This window comes from Egretta garzetta, unplaced genomic scaffold, assembly GCF_000687185.1.
Source record: "Egretta garzetta isolate BGI_Z169 unplaced genomic scaffold, ASM68718v1 scaffold56, whole genome shotgun sequence".
Lineage (NCBI taxonomy): Eukaryota > Metazoa > Chordata > Aves > Pelecaniformes > Ardeidae > Egretta > Egretta garzetta.
In genome coordinates, this window is record NW_009260182.1 from 7,682,917 (window position 1) to 7,698,800 (window position 15,884).

A 15,884-nucleotide genomic window follows, 5' to 3' on the forward strand; every position below is an offset into this window, starting at 1 on the left:
ATCCCAGGCGGGGGAGGAGGTGACGCAGGAGCGTGCCCTGCTAGCCGAGGGGGTTTATACCCTGTGGGCTGGCTGGGGGAGACGCCGCTGAGTCTTTCTTTCTGGCTGTTTGTCCTAAAGGCACCCGGCAGCAGGTGTGAGGTGATCTAGCCTGGCTCCCTCCGTAGCCTGGCTCCCTGGCGTCTGATGATGAGTTTGACCCCCTCCAGGGGATGCCTCCTGGACCTGCCCTGGGAAGACATCTTGGTTCCACATATCCTCTGTCACCTGCCACTGCAGCAGCTCTTGAGCCTGCAGAGGGTCAGCAAGTCGTTCCAGTCTCTCATCCAGCTGTACCTGGCCAACATGCGCTGCTTTGACTCAAGCCAGGTATTGGGTGGCTCAGAGGCTGGGGGAGACACAGACGTCCTGCTGCTCTGGAGCTAGCAGGGGAGCATCTGACTACATGGGGAGAAGAAAACCCCAGCAAGGAGTCTGGTTTCTGCTGAGGAGCTCGGGTTAATGGCTGGGGTGTCAGGCTGGACCGATGGGCTCAGGGCGGAGAGGCAGTGATTCAGGGCCCAGCAATGCCAGTGTCTTTAGCAAGAGGCCTTGGGAGGAGTGAGCCTGGAAGCTCCACCCAGGCCATTATGGGGCACTGGCTGGCTGGCAGAAACACAAGCCAGCTCCCAGTGGCACGGCCTGTTGGTCCTCACAGAGGTTGTGCAATAGAGTGGGTCTGAGGGGAGATAACTCTGTGCTTGGTCTTCAGGGAAAGCTTGTGCTGCTCTGGGAGACACTGCCTGGGACTTGGAAAGATGGGAGTAGCTGCTGTTCTGTGAGGACACAGAGTGGTCTAGCAAGGAGTTTTTAGAGAGCAGTGGTGTGGAGCTCATCATGAGTATATATATATATGCAGGGGTGATGGTGGGGGATGGAGAAGCCGGAGTGTCGTCTGGCTTGTGGCAGTAGCCTTGGCATGAGGGGAGGAGAGCCTGATGGCAGGGTTTGCCCTGGGATGAGGAGAGGGGGTGGCTTTGGTCACCACTGTCACAGTGAAAGGGAAGAGGGGAGAGAGTATTTGGTGAGGATCAGGCTGATCTGAAACCCTGGGGGATGCCTCATTCTTCCTGGGTTCTCCATGCAGATCGGACCTGCCATCCCTCGAGCTGCTTTCATTAACCTGCTGAAGGACAACGAGGTACTGCAGCAGCTGGCGCTCCAGAACTGCTCCGACTGGCTGACAGACAGGGAGCTGCTCCCGGTCATCGGGCAGAACCACCACCTGCACCAGATCCAGCTGAAGGGCTGTGCCCAGCTCAGCCACCATGTGCTGGTGGCCATCTCGCTGAGCTGCCCCAACCTGCGCCAGCTCTCCCTGGCTCACTGCGAGTGGGTGGACAGCCTGTCCCTGCGCAGCCTGGCTGACCACTGCAAGGTGCTGGAGGCTGTGGACCTAACGGCCTGTCGCCAGCTGAAGGACGAGGCCATCTGCTACCTGGTGCAGAAGTGCAGCAGGCTTAAGTCTCTGTCACTGGCTGTCAATGCCAATGTGGGCGATGTGGCAGTTGAGGAGATTGCTAAGTGCTGCCCTGAGCTGGAGCACCTGGACCTCACGGGGTGTCTGCGAGTCAAGAATGACTCCATCAGGTACTCACTAACATGGGGAGCCAGGGTGGGGATGGCAGGTGTCTGGGGCGGGGAGAGGAAGAGAACCAGACAGAAAAGTCAGATTTCTTCATGCTGAAAGCAGTGAGAGCTCACTCTGGGGGAGAAGCTGCTAGCAGGCCCTTCAGGAGAGGCACTGTGTTCTACTAACATAAAGGTCAGATCCCAGACCTACTCTCTGTGATATGCTGGGGAACATGTCTCTCGAGTTTCTCTCAGACCACCAGGGTGCTGCTCCCAAAGGGTGGTGCATGTGTGGCACAGTCATGAGCGCTGGGCTGCTGGGGGTAGAGAAGAGGGCGAGTGGTGCACTTGGGAATCCTGGCTTGCAACCTGCATGTGCTCCCTTTCTTGGCAGGGTCCTGGCTGAGTACTGTCCCAAGCTGCGCTCACTGAAGGTGAAGCATTGCCACAACGTGGCTGAGTCCAGCTTGAGCATCCTTCGAAGCCGTGGGGTTGAGCTGGATGTGGAACCTCCGCTGCAGCGGGCTCTCGTTCTCCTGCAGGACGTGGTTGGCTTCGCCCCTTTCATTAACCTCCAGATCTAGAACTGCTGCTGCTGGGGAGGGGGGGACTGACATGACGCTGGGATCCCGGGAGGATGCCGGAACTGTCTGCTGCAGGGACGTGCAGAGGGAGAGGTCGGTCCCGTTGGCAAGGCTGGCCCAAGTGGGGCTCACTCTTTCTTCTGGGGCTGTTTAGCAGCCACTGGGTGTTCGTGAGTGGGCTTCGTTGGTGCCTCTGGGGAAAGTAACTCCTTCTGCAGTGGCGTGGAGAGAGCAGGTCACTTGCAGGAACATCATGGTGCTGAACAGGCCTTGGCCAGGCCAGCTAATAGATAGAATTTATTATTTGTTGTATTTTAAATCTCTAAGTGGCAGCTGTCCAGAGAGCAGGAGACTGTTTGATGGGGACTGTCCCCTGGGGTGGGTGTGCAGGGCATGCCAGCAGAGCTGTTGGGAACAAACCAGGCCAGCTGGAGCAGAAAGCAGAAAAGCTGCCAGCCCTCCTCTTGGTGGAGGGCAGGCCCCTCTGGGAGGAGGGCAGAGCAAGCCCAGCTCCAGCCCACAGCCACTGGACAGCCTGGCACCAGAGGGCTGGCATGGCCTTGGTGCACGCAGTGTGTCCAGCCCTGGGGTGCTGGTTTAGGCTGGTGCAAGGTGGGAGTTGTTTTCAGGGGGAACATGCTCCTAGCTGTTTTCACTGACAGAAAAGCACCAAACCTAGCTGTTTCGTCACTGAAGACAGTTAGTAATTGCCGTTTGTTTCTTCCAGACTCTGACTTAACATTTCAGTAGCGCCCAAGCCTGCTACTATATCCTGCTCTGTGTCGTGTGGCTGGAGCTTTGGCACTCAGTCGTGGTGAGAAACAGCAGGAGGCCTGGGCATGCCATCAGCTGGAGTTTATAGAGTGCTGCAGGTTGTGTTGGTGGGGAGAGCCAGACTCTGGTCTGGAGTTCAGCCTCAGTCCTTTTATCCACAAATTAACTGTTTGGTTAACCAAACAGCAACCACATCTTTTGCACATGATGAAGAGAGTAATCAGGGGAAGAGAGAATGACCCTGCTCCTATCTTTGGCCCCAGGAGGGATTGGAAGTGGTGTCTGTAAAGTACATGCATGCTCCGGCTGAAATACACACCAACTCACATCATCTTTAATTAACACTGGCACTCAATTTAAAGCAACAGTGCACACAGACTTGTAAAAAGCTTGCTGCAAAAGCACAAGCCACACCTTAGATCTAAAAATGTCCCATGCAAGGAATAGCAGAGAATGCCCAGGCCCCAGAGAGCTGCTGCGGTATGCCCCTGGGGGCAGAGGGACAGCTACACAAGGAGAGAAGGTTCTTCCTTGTCATCCGGGTTAGTTGAGGAAGCTGAAAGCAGTGTCCTGGCTCCCAGGTTAGTTCCAGTTAGTGGCAGGTGGAGGAGTCCCCTTATCCATAGTGCCACGTGTCCATCCTGCCATGCCTGGCCAGTGAGGTGGAGGCTGAAGAGCAGGAGAACCTGGCTGTCAGTGGAACTTGTACTTCCTGGCTGGTTTGAGGCTGATGTAGGTTCTCTTCATCTCCTCACTCTCAGGCTTCTTGATGTCTTTGTACCTCTCTCCCTTTGTACTCACCACCTGGTTATCGATATAGCGGATCAGCTTCTTGGGAGCCTGGAGAGGAAAGACATTAACACCAAGTAAATGGACAGCCATACTGCTAGGGAAAGGACAAGCAGCAGCAGAGCTGTGTTCTCGGGGGCAGGTGCAGGAAGACTGGGGTGGGCTGCTTTACCCATTGTTTGTGTTGTGAATCTTGGACAGAATTGGGAAGGAAGTTGTCTGATGAGGGGGAGCAGGAGACATGCTAGGCAGGAATGGTAGGAACTGACAGACCCCTGCAGCACCGCAGCTCAGCTAATCTTCCCTCCTAGCTGACCTGTGGGCTCTGTGAATGAGCCTGTCTTTGGCCTGCCCCTTTGCTTTTTGGACTTGCAGCCTGATTTTCAAACCCTGTAGCCAAAGGACATTCAAACTGCTGGTGAGCTGGGACTGCTCTTCTTACCTCTTTGGGCGGAGCTGGCCGATGTGTTTTCTGATCATCTGCACTATCCACCATCATATATCTGAAACACAAGACGCATTTAGTGAACACTGTAATGCGCATTGCTTGGGGCTATTCACAGCCTATGTCCTTTCTCCCCTGACTGGTTTGTGGCTGTGCAATACGTCCTACTTGCCTACATTGCAGCTAGGAGCACTTAATGTTCCCCTCTGGATGAAACTAGCAAGAGGTGTGTTGGTCCTTCTGGTGAGAATCCAGCAGGATTCTCCTGGAGTAGCATCCTTGGCCGTATGCAAAGGGTATTGAAAACTCAGGCTGTTGAGAATGCAGATAGCCCCTGCAGAACTGAGAGGCGCCGAGGTCTGGTGTGCTCCGCTGTTGGGGCGGCTTTGCTCCTTTTCAGCCCAAGTGATGGCAGCCGAAGGAGACAGAGGTGAGACTACAGGACCAAGCTGGCTGCCTCTGCCCTGAAGAGATGCTGTTCCTTTCACACTCCACCTACTTTACTACAAAACGGGTCTGTGCTGGAAGCAGCTTCATAAAAGCATCACTTCATTCCCTGTGTGACTGAAACATCAGGACCCAAGCATTTGCTTGCTGTACTGCTGAGTTACTACTCTTGAGACTTTGGTGCTGGTTTAGCAAGCAGACAGCACAGCTGACCGTGAGTTCTCCCTCAGTAGTTAGTATAGTTGCTCCCGTGTATCTTCAGCTATGGTGATCTGCTCTCTGTACCTGTGCTTGAGTGATGTTTAAAGTACAGGATGTTGCCAAAATGTCATTAAAGTGAAGTTCCCAGAAACTAACTATCAGCTGGTGCTTTTTTGTTCCCTTGCATGTTACTCTGAAACAAACCTGCACAGGAGACAGGCAAGGACAGGGATTGCTAATTCTGCCTGGATGCTGTTCTGCCCTGCTTTATCTTCCCTAGCCCATCAGCTCTTTATTCTGTCATGGGGGAGGATGTGAAGTGGTGGAAAAGACTTGGCTGGATAAACACGTGGCTGGATAGACACATGGAATCTGCATGCCTGCAGGAGGTACTCATGAAAGCTGAGATCTTAAAGCAGATCAATGAAACCACAGTGTGGGTTCTCCTATTGAAAATTAAATGCTTTCGGAAATGAAACCAATCTAAAGCCACTTTCATTCCCAGGAAGTCCATGGGGGACTTTAGAGAGGTTTTTTTAAATGCATTGAATTCACACTTTCAGCAACTGAGATTTAATCTTCCCAGTGTTGCTGTACAGGCAGTCTCTTAAAGATATCTTTAGCCTTGTTTGGACTGTCTCCAAGGACGGAGGGATGAATGAGTTGCTGTAGTTCTACAAGTCACCATGTGTTATCTGAGCTGTAGCACAAAGTTTGTGCCTTGAACCTTTAACCGGGACCTCAGCTAATGGTACTGTGATTTCCACTACACCTGTAGGAGGCTGAAACCTCACATAGGGCCAGTGCTGTGACCCAGCTGGTGCAGGTAACCTGTTTCTGTTTCAGAAACCCAAACCTGTTTGTTTCCCACCTGATGATTGCATTTGTGCTTAGATGTGCTCAGCTATACCCGTATCAGCTTCGCAGCCTCCTTTCTAAGCGTTCTCCACCCCAAGTTCTTTATAGACCACATTATCATTCTGACCTTCCCCAAACTGCCACCATCTCCTTTACTGGGAGCAGAATAAGGGGTTCTTTGCTGCTGGGTACTTACTTCTGTAGGATAACCTGTTTTAGTTCCTCGTGGTTGGGTGCTCTGCGTGGCCGTATGAGTTCCTGGGAGGAGACAAGGCAGGCATGTGAGTGGCACAACATGTGGGGTGTACAGATGCCCCCCACTAGCTCAGTAAGCTCGGCTGCTGGTGCACTTCAGCCCCTGTGGGAAGGGGGGTGCCAGCCACAGCTCTGCTGGGGTGCTGGCTCTGCTGTGGGCATGGCCTGTGCTCAGAGCTGAGGGAGGGAGAGGGGGTGTTGTTCTGGGTGATCCTCCTGGCTCATTGCAAGGTAAGTTCCTGCGGTCAAAGCTTCTGCTTGCAGCAGACAGCTGGGACACCCGTCTGGCCCTGAGCTCTGCCCTGCTCCTTGGCCCGCTGCCACCCAGCTCAGAGTACAGTACCTTCACACCCGCACCTGCTGGGCCAATTTCCACCTTCTCCTCCACAATTAACTGCACTGCCTCCTCCAGGTTCCCCAAGGCCATGGCGAGTGCCTTCTCTGCCTGGTTCACGGTACAGGCTGGGAACATCTCCAGTAGCAGCTCCACCCCATCCTTCAAGTCATCGCCTTCCTAGTTGGAGCAAGAGACAGAGGTAAGTTGGGGATACAGCGAGGAGAGGGCTATTGAAAAGGCCCTCTGCTTTTGCACTGTCAGGCAATTCAGCTTGCCTTTAGCTGAAGACTCTCTCCTTACAAGCGTGACTAAATCCCATTCCTGAAGCTAACCAGGGGATTGTACCTTAGCAAGCACAAAGCATTGCTCTTCCTCAGTCTCCTCCCCCAGCATTTCAACTTTAAAGAAGTAGGGGTAGTAGGGCTGCTGTGAACTACTGGCTCATCTCTGTGGCCGTGCTATGTGTCTCCTTAGGAGTGAGCTTTCTGAACATTGTGGTGCGAATGCTTGAACTCCTGCTCACCTTGTGAAGTTACATGTGCTTTGATCAGAAAGGGACCTGTGGCTACATCATAAGAAAGCGCAGCGGCAGCGTTTGCTAGAAGGCTGTGGGCACAGAACGAATGCGCTGCAGAGCAGGAAGAGATCAATACTGGAGAAACAGCAAGCAGAGCTTGGGGGAAGGAGGCGGGGGGAGATCTGCCAGGTGCTGCAATGCCTGTAGTATGGGTCATGCTGAATGGTGCTGCAGGATCAGGACCGCTGGGCCAATGACTCAGTGCTGTATAGCTCAGTAAGTGCACAGCACAGAAGGTCACTGAGGGTGGGACCGGCGTCTTCAGGACTGACACCCAGATGTGACTGCTTCCTGTGCAGATACTGCATGAGAGCTGGGGAGAGAAATGGTGATCCAGCTCAAAACTGTGGAGTGAGGCTAGGGGAAGAGGGTGAAGTGGGGTGGAGCCTGGCTAGTGCTGCAGAGGTGCCCCATGGTGCTGCTGTGGGATCTCTGAGGGCACTGGGACAGGCACTCTCAACCATTGCTCTGGTTCAGCCTTTCCAGTGGCTGGAAAGGATGAGCCAGAGCAATGGCTCACACTCTTCTGTCAGCACATAATTTTTTTTCCACTTACTGACAGAGTTTTGCTCAGGCCATACAATGGAGATCACAGACACCAGTGATGCTGTGTCACAGCCTATGCTGTGGTTCCTTCCAGAGCCAGAAAAATGCCCTCAGGTGGTGCTGGTAGCCTAGTGCTGGGTGACTGTCCCCAGTGCTCCTGATCCTCTGTGGGGTGCTCATACCTGGGCCCTGGCTCCGTCTGTTGGAGTGCACAGCCTTTCCCCGTTGCAGGCTCCAGCTCCAGGCTCCTGGCCCTCGGTCAGGTCTTCAGAGGGTGCTTCGCTCCCGCTTTCCACAGCCTTTTGGCCACTTTTTTCTTAAAGACATAGTGATACCTCCTGAGGAGCAGTGCCACTAAGGCTAGAGCTCTGTGCTTTCTGTTGGCATTAGATTGCTAGTGCATTGTGTGCCAAAGCAAATCCCTTCTTAAGTGACAAGCCTGGGAAGCACTGTTGTTCCTCCTGTCCTCAGCGGGGACAGCTGCAGCTCTGCTCACACTGACACGCGGGAAGGCAGTGCTAGTGCACGCTGGAGTGCCTGAGCGCTGCATTTCCAGGCCTTATCAGCATGGGCTGCTTGCAAATTCAATTCTACCTGTCAATTTTCAGCCCTCTAGCACTTTGTCTGTAGGTACTTAGGTATTTTTGTTACATTTCTCAGAATTCCCTGGTGTTTGCTCTAACTTTAAACTAAGGTGTGGTTTTCATTTTAAATTTGGGAATACACACGGATTCAGTCCCCAGGCTGTATGTGAGCCAGCACATCCTGTGATCACGTTACTCTGACGCATCTCTCTTTACAGGCTCTTTCTGTGTCACTGTGAGAAGAATCATTTCACCTCTGTTCTGTCCTCTCTAAAACTGGCATGGTGCTGTCCTTCCATGCTCCGTCTACCTCAGGATCCTCAAAGGGTAGGATGCAGGGGACAAGAGCAGAGCAGTAGGTTTTGTCAAGTTCAAGAAAGCAGCAAGTAAGGTAAGACAGGACTGTCTGTTCTATGCACAGCCTTCTGGCTCCTGTTAAGGCAGCAGTGATGTTGCTAGCTAAGCAAACCCCAGACTGGTGTGTCCTGAAAGGTTTAATATCCAGGCACGTCAACCATCTTTTCTTTAGTGGGAAGTACCTTTGGGGCTGATTAATATAGCTACCTGTTAGAAAAAAGATTGCCAACCAATTCAGGCTACCCTATGAGATCCTAAATGTAGCAAACAAGATTGTATTTTGTCCGATGACATTGCTCAACTCCAAACACTAATACTGAAAACATGTGCAGAGTATACTTTCTTGTGCTGAAATGGTCTGTGTAACTCACCTTTGTTGCGAGCTTCACCAAGCCTTTCTGAGAGAGAGAACATCATTTCACAAACATCCCCGCTGCAAGAGACAGAAGCTGTATAATTAGTGTGAGGAATAAGAGCAGTAGCCTATCCTACTTGGCCACCTTTTTATAGAAAGACAAGGCTTGATGGGAAGCTCAATAAAATAAATTGGTATTTCAGATGGCCGAGGACCTAGCTGCAAACTATAATGGGATTAGCATTTATGTATTCAGGCAAAGCCTGATTTAATCATAATGGTTTGGTACTAATACCTCTTCAAGTAAGTATAACAAAAGAATTTATGGTACTTAGGGGCTTGGGTCCAGGCCCCCACTGCATGGCATGCACATACGAAGCAGTAACATTCACATACCTGTGGATTTCTGCAAAACCAGGTATATATGCCTCCATCATTTCCACAAAGGTGTCCATATCAAAGGTCTCCTCAGAAGACTCTGGTGAACCCAGCTCTTCCAGGACACCCGTAATGTAAGAGAAGAAAACATCATCCATCCCACTGAAGAGAGAGAGAGAACACAGGACATAGCAGCAGCATCAATCGGCCCATTTTTTCTCTCTCCATCCCCATTCCCCCTAACCTTGTGTCTTTCTAATACAGCAGCAGAAGAACTTATGTGGACTGTATCTTACAGGCAGATCCCACCAGTAAAACCAGGTAGCAGGTGGTCAGCGGTTAAGTGGGAAACGTTTACAGTTAAAATACTGCATGCTGTCCTCCTTCCTGGGCAGCGCTGGATGGAAGCCCCAGCATGTGCCCAGAGGCTGTGCTTCATCTGAGCTAACCAAAATATTCCAAGTGCTCAAACCCTGACATTTCTACACTGACTGGTGTTTCAGGAGAGGTCAGCGTAGTCTGTCAAGTTGCAATTTCTATGGGATGCGGTGTTCTCTACTTGCTGCTCTCCACATTTGTGCCTCTGCTGCCACCGGCTGCAAAACCAGCTGCTGTGTTCCAGCCTCAAGGTGGCTGTATCTCTGCATGCAGACAGAGTTCAAAACAGGGAGAGTCCTGACATAGCATTATGCTGCTCAGAAAGCCCTTTGGGAGCACTATGGAATGAAGGGAATCCCATATTCTAATGTGTATTGCTGGACAGGAAATTAATCATCTTGGTTGTCAAATAAATGACATTGCTAGATTGCAATGCTAAACGATAGTTCTTCAAGCATTCACATCAGAGTCTGTGCAAATTACCTGCATCCTGGATTGGATTTAAGGCAAAGCGACACAAAGCACAGGGAAGCTACAAAGCTCCACTTGGAGTTCAGTATAATGTGCAGAGGGACAATTAGCACAGAGATCAAGCTAAAACAATTATATTGATCCTCCTATCTCAACATACCTGAGGTCTGCAGCAGGGATGTGGGACTGGATGAAGCATGTCAGTGTGTCTCGAATGATTCTTTCAAGCTCCATGTCTCTCTAAACCTTTTTCTCTAAAAAAGAGGAAAGAGAAAACTCCATGTAATTTCAAAGGCAAGGAGGAGATCGAAATATCAACACGATCAAAAGGTAAGCGTGTCATAGGCAAGTGTACTCTTCTCACCAGAACAATTCATTAATTCCTCCAATGTGTCCTGTCATCCCTGGGTAACAGCAGGCAAGACATCCACAAAAAGCAGCAGTGTAAGGATCACTGGAAATACCAGCCCAAAGCAGCCCAATCTCTTGTGGCTCTCCTGTTCCTGTTCTTTCTGGCAGTATGCAGCTGTGCTGTACATTTAAAATGTCCCTTCCAGGAAGCAAAGCTGGAAATGCAGATGTGTCCAGCTGCAGGAACTCAAAGACACCTCCTAAGCTGGAATGCTGTGCTGTCTGGCAAGGAAGCAGCTGGTAGTGGGTTTGCATGCTCAGTGCAGAAAGGGGTGGACCTTCCAGCTAAGAGCATTCACAGTGATGCATGGACTCAAAAACAAGTGGGAGGAAGGGTAATGTCTCCTAAAGAAAGGACAACCTAGAGCGTATTTTACAGGGAAATACCAAGCAGGGCACAGACAACTAGTCTGCCAGCCAAAATATCAAAGGTCTCCAGTTCAGGCATGGACTGCCAGTGGAATCCTGCCCAAACAGGAGCCCCTTGTTGTGCTTGGTAAATGAGCCATTCTGCAGTTGATGCAGCTGCAACAAGGGGCGCTTGATAACCCAAAACTCAGGGGAGTTCTAAGAATCACAGAGCTCCTACAGAAGCAATGGCAGAGGGGGGCTGCCCACAGCCCTCCTTCAGCTACCAGTACTAGGCCTGGACTGAATTGGGTGGAGAAAAGCCATTCCTTAACCATTCCTTTCCCCTTGGGTCTACAAAGCTGCTGGGTGAACAAACTCCTGGTGTAAGCACAGAGTTCTTCCCAAGGAAGGAAACTAGCCCTGCGTATAGAGAAACTGATGCGGTCATCAGCCAGCGAGCTTCCAAAGGTCATCATGCTCCCACCAGTGCGGCTCCCTCATTCCAACCACACCAACACCAAGACCTGTCCAGGTCTGTTTGACGCAGACCTTACAGAGCAGTCGTGCAAGTTGCTGCTGAGAGACGGCTCCCATGGGAGTGAAAAAGGTCTGGCATTTCCAGAGATGAGACTTCCAAAGCTAGCAGGATACAAAGAAAAACCACCCCGTGGTGCTCAGCACTGCTCCTGTGGGACCTAGAGAGACCCAAAGCCCAGCAGCCTGTTGGCAGGTCCATCTGCAGTCTCAGAGCCCGTCCAAGCTCTGCGCTGCATGTGGCCACCACTGCAGGTGCCAAGAGCACACATGCACTCCTCTCTTTGTGACTGGCCCGGGGAGCACACCCCAGCCAGCCCGCCCTCCCTCTGGCTATGGTCACGCTGAGGCTCTAGTGACTTGACTCTCAATATTGAGGGAGAAAGCTGTGACACGGGCGTACGCAAAAGTGCTCTGCTGGGTATATGGCGCCCCATGCTGCATCTCCCTACAGTGATTCCTCATCACATATTCCCAGCCTGTGCTCCTCTGCTCTTCAGGACTTTGAACAGATGCGAGTTTTGCTGCCTGAAGGACCACCTCTTACTGAATCCCTGTGCCAGTACCTTTTCCTTGGGGCAATAGGGAGACAAATACAGAAAGAACCTCACAGCAGCGGGACACAAACAGTGAGGCACACTCATACAGAAGAACTGCCCCAAATTTCACTGTGTTCAAAGCTAAATGCAAAAGCCATCTAATCACCTAAACTTTCCTGCAGCTACTGTTAGTATCAGCCCTCCCACTGACCTAGATCCAGTAACTAAAAAAGAAACCAAGCCTTTCTTTATATGTATCTCTCACTTGGGGCAATGAACGATGAGTTAAAAATGCTGTAGCACTATATGACCAACATACATGTACTCAAACACAGCACGTGCAGAAACAGCCAGGGGAAGGCATACTCAGAAAGGATTATTTATTTGCTGTTCATGTCTTAAGCTAAAAAGTTTCTTTGCTTCCTCTAATTTCAATTAGAAAATTCCCATTTCACAGCATTAGAGGAGAACAACAGCCCAGACTTTTTCAGGTGGGAGCTCTTCATGCAAACATCTCAAGTGAGCTCCTGATCTTTTATTTTTCAGTCTCACGAGGACCCTTTGTTTGCATTTTTCTCATTTTTGCAGATGCCGTGGCCTGCAAGTGTGGAAGCTGTCTGTAAAAACAACCATGTGTAAAAATACCTTCCAGCTCCCCATTTGCTCTTTCTGTGTGTTTTCTGTGTTCTGTAGTGGTGTGACAGAACCGAGTTTATCTTTGTCATCTTTGCAACATACCCAGAAAACAGGTGAGCTTTGTTCTACCCTTCTCAGATCAAAAAGCCACTGGTAAGATTTTGAGTCTAGCTGTTGGCAAGAGTACTATCCTAAGCAGCATGTTTGTCCCACATTTTGAGCTGAATCTGCAAATGTTGGCAACCAGGGATGGAAAATCAGCATATAGCAGTCAAAATGTTTTTTCTACCATCAAGAAGAATGCTTATTTCCTTTTTACTCAGACACATCCTGGGAACCGGAAGTCTAAAAGATTTTGTCCATTTGCATGAAACAGGCCAATGTTCTATAAGAGATAACTGTAGAGTAACCAATAACATTTCCTGACAACCCAATTACCTGAACAACAGAGCACAATTCACCATGTCAAAGGCACTTTTGCGAGGTCCATAAATTAGCTGCTGGTAATTTATTCTGATCAATAGAACAGGAAAAGTCACTCATCTCCTTAATCAAAGGCACTTGCAGGCAAGTGTCAGACTGGGACAAGAAAAAAGTAATTCAGCAACAGGAGTGTCGTAGCTACGGCCAATCACTAACTGGTCTTGAATCCACTCCCCAACCTCTGACAACCACAAAAAATGCTGCTGTGAAGTGTTTGAAAATATTCAGGTGTTTTCCTGTGGAGCTACCACGCTGTATCTGAGCAAAAGCTATTTCCTTGCGTCTGTGAGTGGAAAGAAGGTGGCAGGTTTTAACCACTGGGTATAAATTCTCTCTGGCATCTCAGACAAACTCATCCACCAGCACACTCAGATTTAAGGTTTACATCCAGGGAAAGCAAGCTGCCACCTTCAGCCTGACTTTGAAGAAAGGAAACCCTTTAAGTGACAAAAGCACAGTCTTACACTGAAGGACAGAAAGCAGCTAGGTGATCAAGTATTTCTTCAAAGGTCAGCCATCATCCTTTCACCTGAAGAACCCAACTCTGCTCCTATAAAACCAGAGGCACCAAGACAGACAAACACACTCGCATTTGGTCATTTATTGCCACAGGGGAGAGATTTTATTCCCCAGTAAAGAGGGAGATCTTACAAAACTTAACATCTGGGGGATCTGTACTGCACAATGGTCTTGGCCAGATGGGGCTTGTGGAGGACAAGTCCTGAAGGTCCTCTGGCCTTTCAGATTCGGTGGGTATTTTCTTGAAATAGAGGGCGCTGATTAAAAACCTTTGTACAAACATTCTGAAAGAGATTCTTCAATGAACAAACTGATGTTGCTGCATGTTCCTCCCCACAAAGCTGAGTTTAGAATTGTGTAACTCAGGACACCAAACCACCCTATGAATTATACCTTCAAATGCAACACACTTCCAGTGGTGACCTGCAATAGTTAAGGGGGAGATTTACTAGAAGGGCTTATCCTACGTGCACAGTTTTGTGGAGGAGAGATTTATAATGCACTGAACGATCTGAAAGCCAAAGGCAGAAGAAATCACTTTCCTGAGCGCTCAATTTTTACTGAAAAGGTGGCATCATGGCTTTAAACTTCCAGCCGTAATTGCACTGTGGATTTTAAGATCACTTCAGTAGTTGTCAGGTTTATGAAAGTCCTTCTGCATTTCTTGTCATTACAACGTGGATCTGCTTAACATGTTGCACAGAATCTCTTTTTTAAAACATACAGTCAAGCAATGGTATTCCTATTGCTCTGCCCTCAGCTATAGCCTCACAGTTTTGCACTGGCAGAACAAGAGACCTTCAACCCTTGGAAATCCTTGTCACTTTTCAGACTGTCTTGAAACACAGGGGTTTATTATTAAAGAGTGAGCAGTGGAGCAGTGTATGTCATCACATTACGACAGGCTTGGTTTGAAATATCAGGAGTGCTTACTTGATCCACATATCACGTGGCATACTTATTTCTTCACCTCAGGCAGAGAAAAGTGGTATCAGTTCTTAGAACGTGAATGTGAAAATTATTCATCATCTGTACAAGGTACTTTGGCCAGCAGCTCAACAGAGTTTGCCACCCTACTGTCTGTCTTGAGAACCTGGTAAACTACATCACTCTTGATCTTCCTTCCTAACATGTTAATGTCAAATTTGGGGTATTTTTGTAAAACAGCTGCAGAAATAATACCCCTCCAAAAGTACCATCATCCTTGGGGTGCCTGAAATACCTACTTATGCTATATTCAAAAAATGTTGCCTACTTTTCAACAATTCATATGAATCTGCCTTCCTTAAAAAAAAGGGTGAAAATCTGGGATGTTTGCATACAGCTAGATCATTTCAACTCAGACTTCAGTAAGCATTCTCAAATGGTTGATGGGATGGGAATGATTGATTGTGCCTTGGACCTTATATTAAGATAGACTTCAGGAGAGCAATTTAGGAAAATGTTTCTGAGCCAAGAGGAACTGCCATTCGGATGTATATCAACTTTTACGAGATCAGAAATTTGCCTACCAATGAGCTAAGGTTTCTGCAAGTGGAAGGAGATGGGTGTTGTACGCTTTGGCTGTTTCTCAGAACAGGGTAGAGAAAGTTTAGGTGAAACTGATTCAGCTGAGGGATCAGCTAAAACACCTCGAGAGGGTTCCTTTAGGTCAAGTTTCAGTAATCATTCTTAAGCAAGTAATGGGACAGGGATGGTTCACTGTGCACTCTCCGAAAACTTGTTATGAGAAAGCACAGAGCATGTCTCATACAGCTCTGTGCGCGTCTGCGTGCCTGTGCTTGGGGAATTGCAGACCCCTGGGATATAAGGAGCCGTCAGTGTAGCCTGAGCTATATAGCCTCAGAGGAAATCTCTCAAAAGCCAGACCTGCAGGACAGTGTGAGCTGCAGCTATATTCCACTGACCTGCTTTACCTCCTGAAACTTTGCTGGCTTAAAATAAAACTTTCCAGGCTGAGTAACACCTTACAGACGTAATTTCATTGCTCCCATTTTTTTGTTTTGCTTGCTAAAGAAGTCCCTGAAAGGACTTTTCATGGTGTGGTTGCCATGGGAAAGCAGGCTGAGATCGCTGTGCATGTTAACACCATTAACTGCTTAGTGCTCTAACATTACAATAAGGCTTTCGTTAATAACTTAGCCCCGCTAAATTACAGTAATAGAAAACAGTAATGCCAGCAGCCACTCTTCCCTCCACCTGAGAGCTACACTGGATGGGTGCTCTGCTGACACGGGACCCTTACCTGAGCAGGAGTTATCACCTGTGTTCACGGCCGGTGTTTACCAGTGACTTCAGTGCCCGCAGAGGAGTTGACGGCCCATCCTGTGAGTGCCTGGCCCAAACCAAGAACGAGGGAGCCCTTTATGAGACAGGAAAGCTGAATTAGTTGGACAGGGAGCACAACCGAATCATTCTCAGTATGTCGGCATCTTTATGCTTCATGTCACTTGGGACTCTTTCC

At 49.4% G+C, this 15,884-nt stretch overlaps 2 protein-coding genes across 3 annotated transcripts; one reads left to right on the top strand and one right to left on the bottom strand.

The window, feature by feature from the left end:
• Positions 1 to 124: 124 nt before the first annotated feature.
• FBXL15 (F-box and leucine rich repeat protein 15) lies at positions 125 to 5,263 on the top strand. The gene is made up of 3 exons (XM_009642029.2): positions 125 to 369; positions 1,127 to 1,629; positions 2,006 to 5,263. The coding sequence occupies exons 1-3, from the start codon at positions 187 to 189 to the stop codon at positions 2,193 to 2,195; spliced, it is 876 nt and encodes a 291-aa protein (XP_009640324.1). The 5' UTR covers positions 125 to 186; the 3' UTR covers positions 2,196 to 5,263.
• CUEDC2 (CUE domain containing 2) lies at positions 3,641 to 15,750 on the bottom strand. Of its 2 annotated transcripts, XM_009642030.2 has the most exons (8): positions 10,108 to 12,379; positions 9,117 to 9,260; positions 8,737 to 8,798; positions 7,607 to 7,740; positions 6,308 to 6,478; positions 5,906 to 5,967; positions 4,201 to 4,261; positions 3,641 to 3,809 (listed from the first exon to the last, which is right to left on the bottom strand). In XM_009642030.2, the coding sequence occupies exons 1-8, from the start codon at positions 10,179 to 10,181 to the stop codon at positions 3,663 to 3,665; spliced, it is 855 nt and encodes a 284-aa protein (XP_009640325.1). In that variant the 5' UTR covers positions 10,182 to 12,379; the 3' UTR covers positions 3,641 to 3,662. The 2 variants fall into 2 exon arrangements, with proteins under 2 accessions (XP_009640325.1, XP_035753192.1); XM_035897299.1 differs by lacking the exons at positions 3,641 to 3,809; positions 4,201 to 4,261 and adding an exon at positions 15,666 to 15,750 and having other exon boundaries at positions 5,675 to 6,478; positions 10,108 to 10,201.
• Positions 15,751 to 15,884: the final 134 nt, after the last annotated feature.

What these genes read in the sequence shown, in the direction of transcription:
- CUEDC2 (XM_035897299.1), bottom strand. Translation starts at nt 10,181, where the DNA reads ATGGAGCTTGAAAGAATCATTCGAGACACACTGACATGCTTCATCCAG. An exon ending in ATCCCTGCTGCAGACCTCAG is followed by an intron (nt 9,261 to 10,107) that starts GTATGTTGAGAT and finishes CTCTCTCTTCAG; the next exon opens with TGGGATGGATGATGTTTTCT. An exon ending in GGTTTTGCAGAAATCCACAG is followed by an intron (nt 8,799 to 9,116) that starts GTATGTGAATGT and finishes TGTCTCTTGCAG; the next exon opens with CGGGGATGTTTGTGAAATGA.
- FBXL15 (XM_009642029.2), top strand. Translation starts at nt 187, where the DNA reads ATGATGAGTTTGACCCCCTCCAGGGGATGCCTCCTGGACCTGCCCTGG. An exon ending in GCTGCTTTGACTCAAGCCAG is followed by an intron (nt 370 to 1,126) that starts GTATTGGGTGGC and finishes TTCTCCATGCAG; the next exon opens with ATCGGACCTGCCATCCCTCG. An exon ending in GTCAAGAATGACTCCATCAG is followed by an intron (nt 1,630 to 2,005) that starts GTACTCACTAAC and finishes CTTTCTTGGCAG; the next exon opens with GGTCCTGGCTGAGTACTGTC.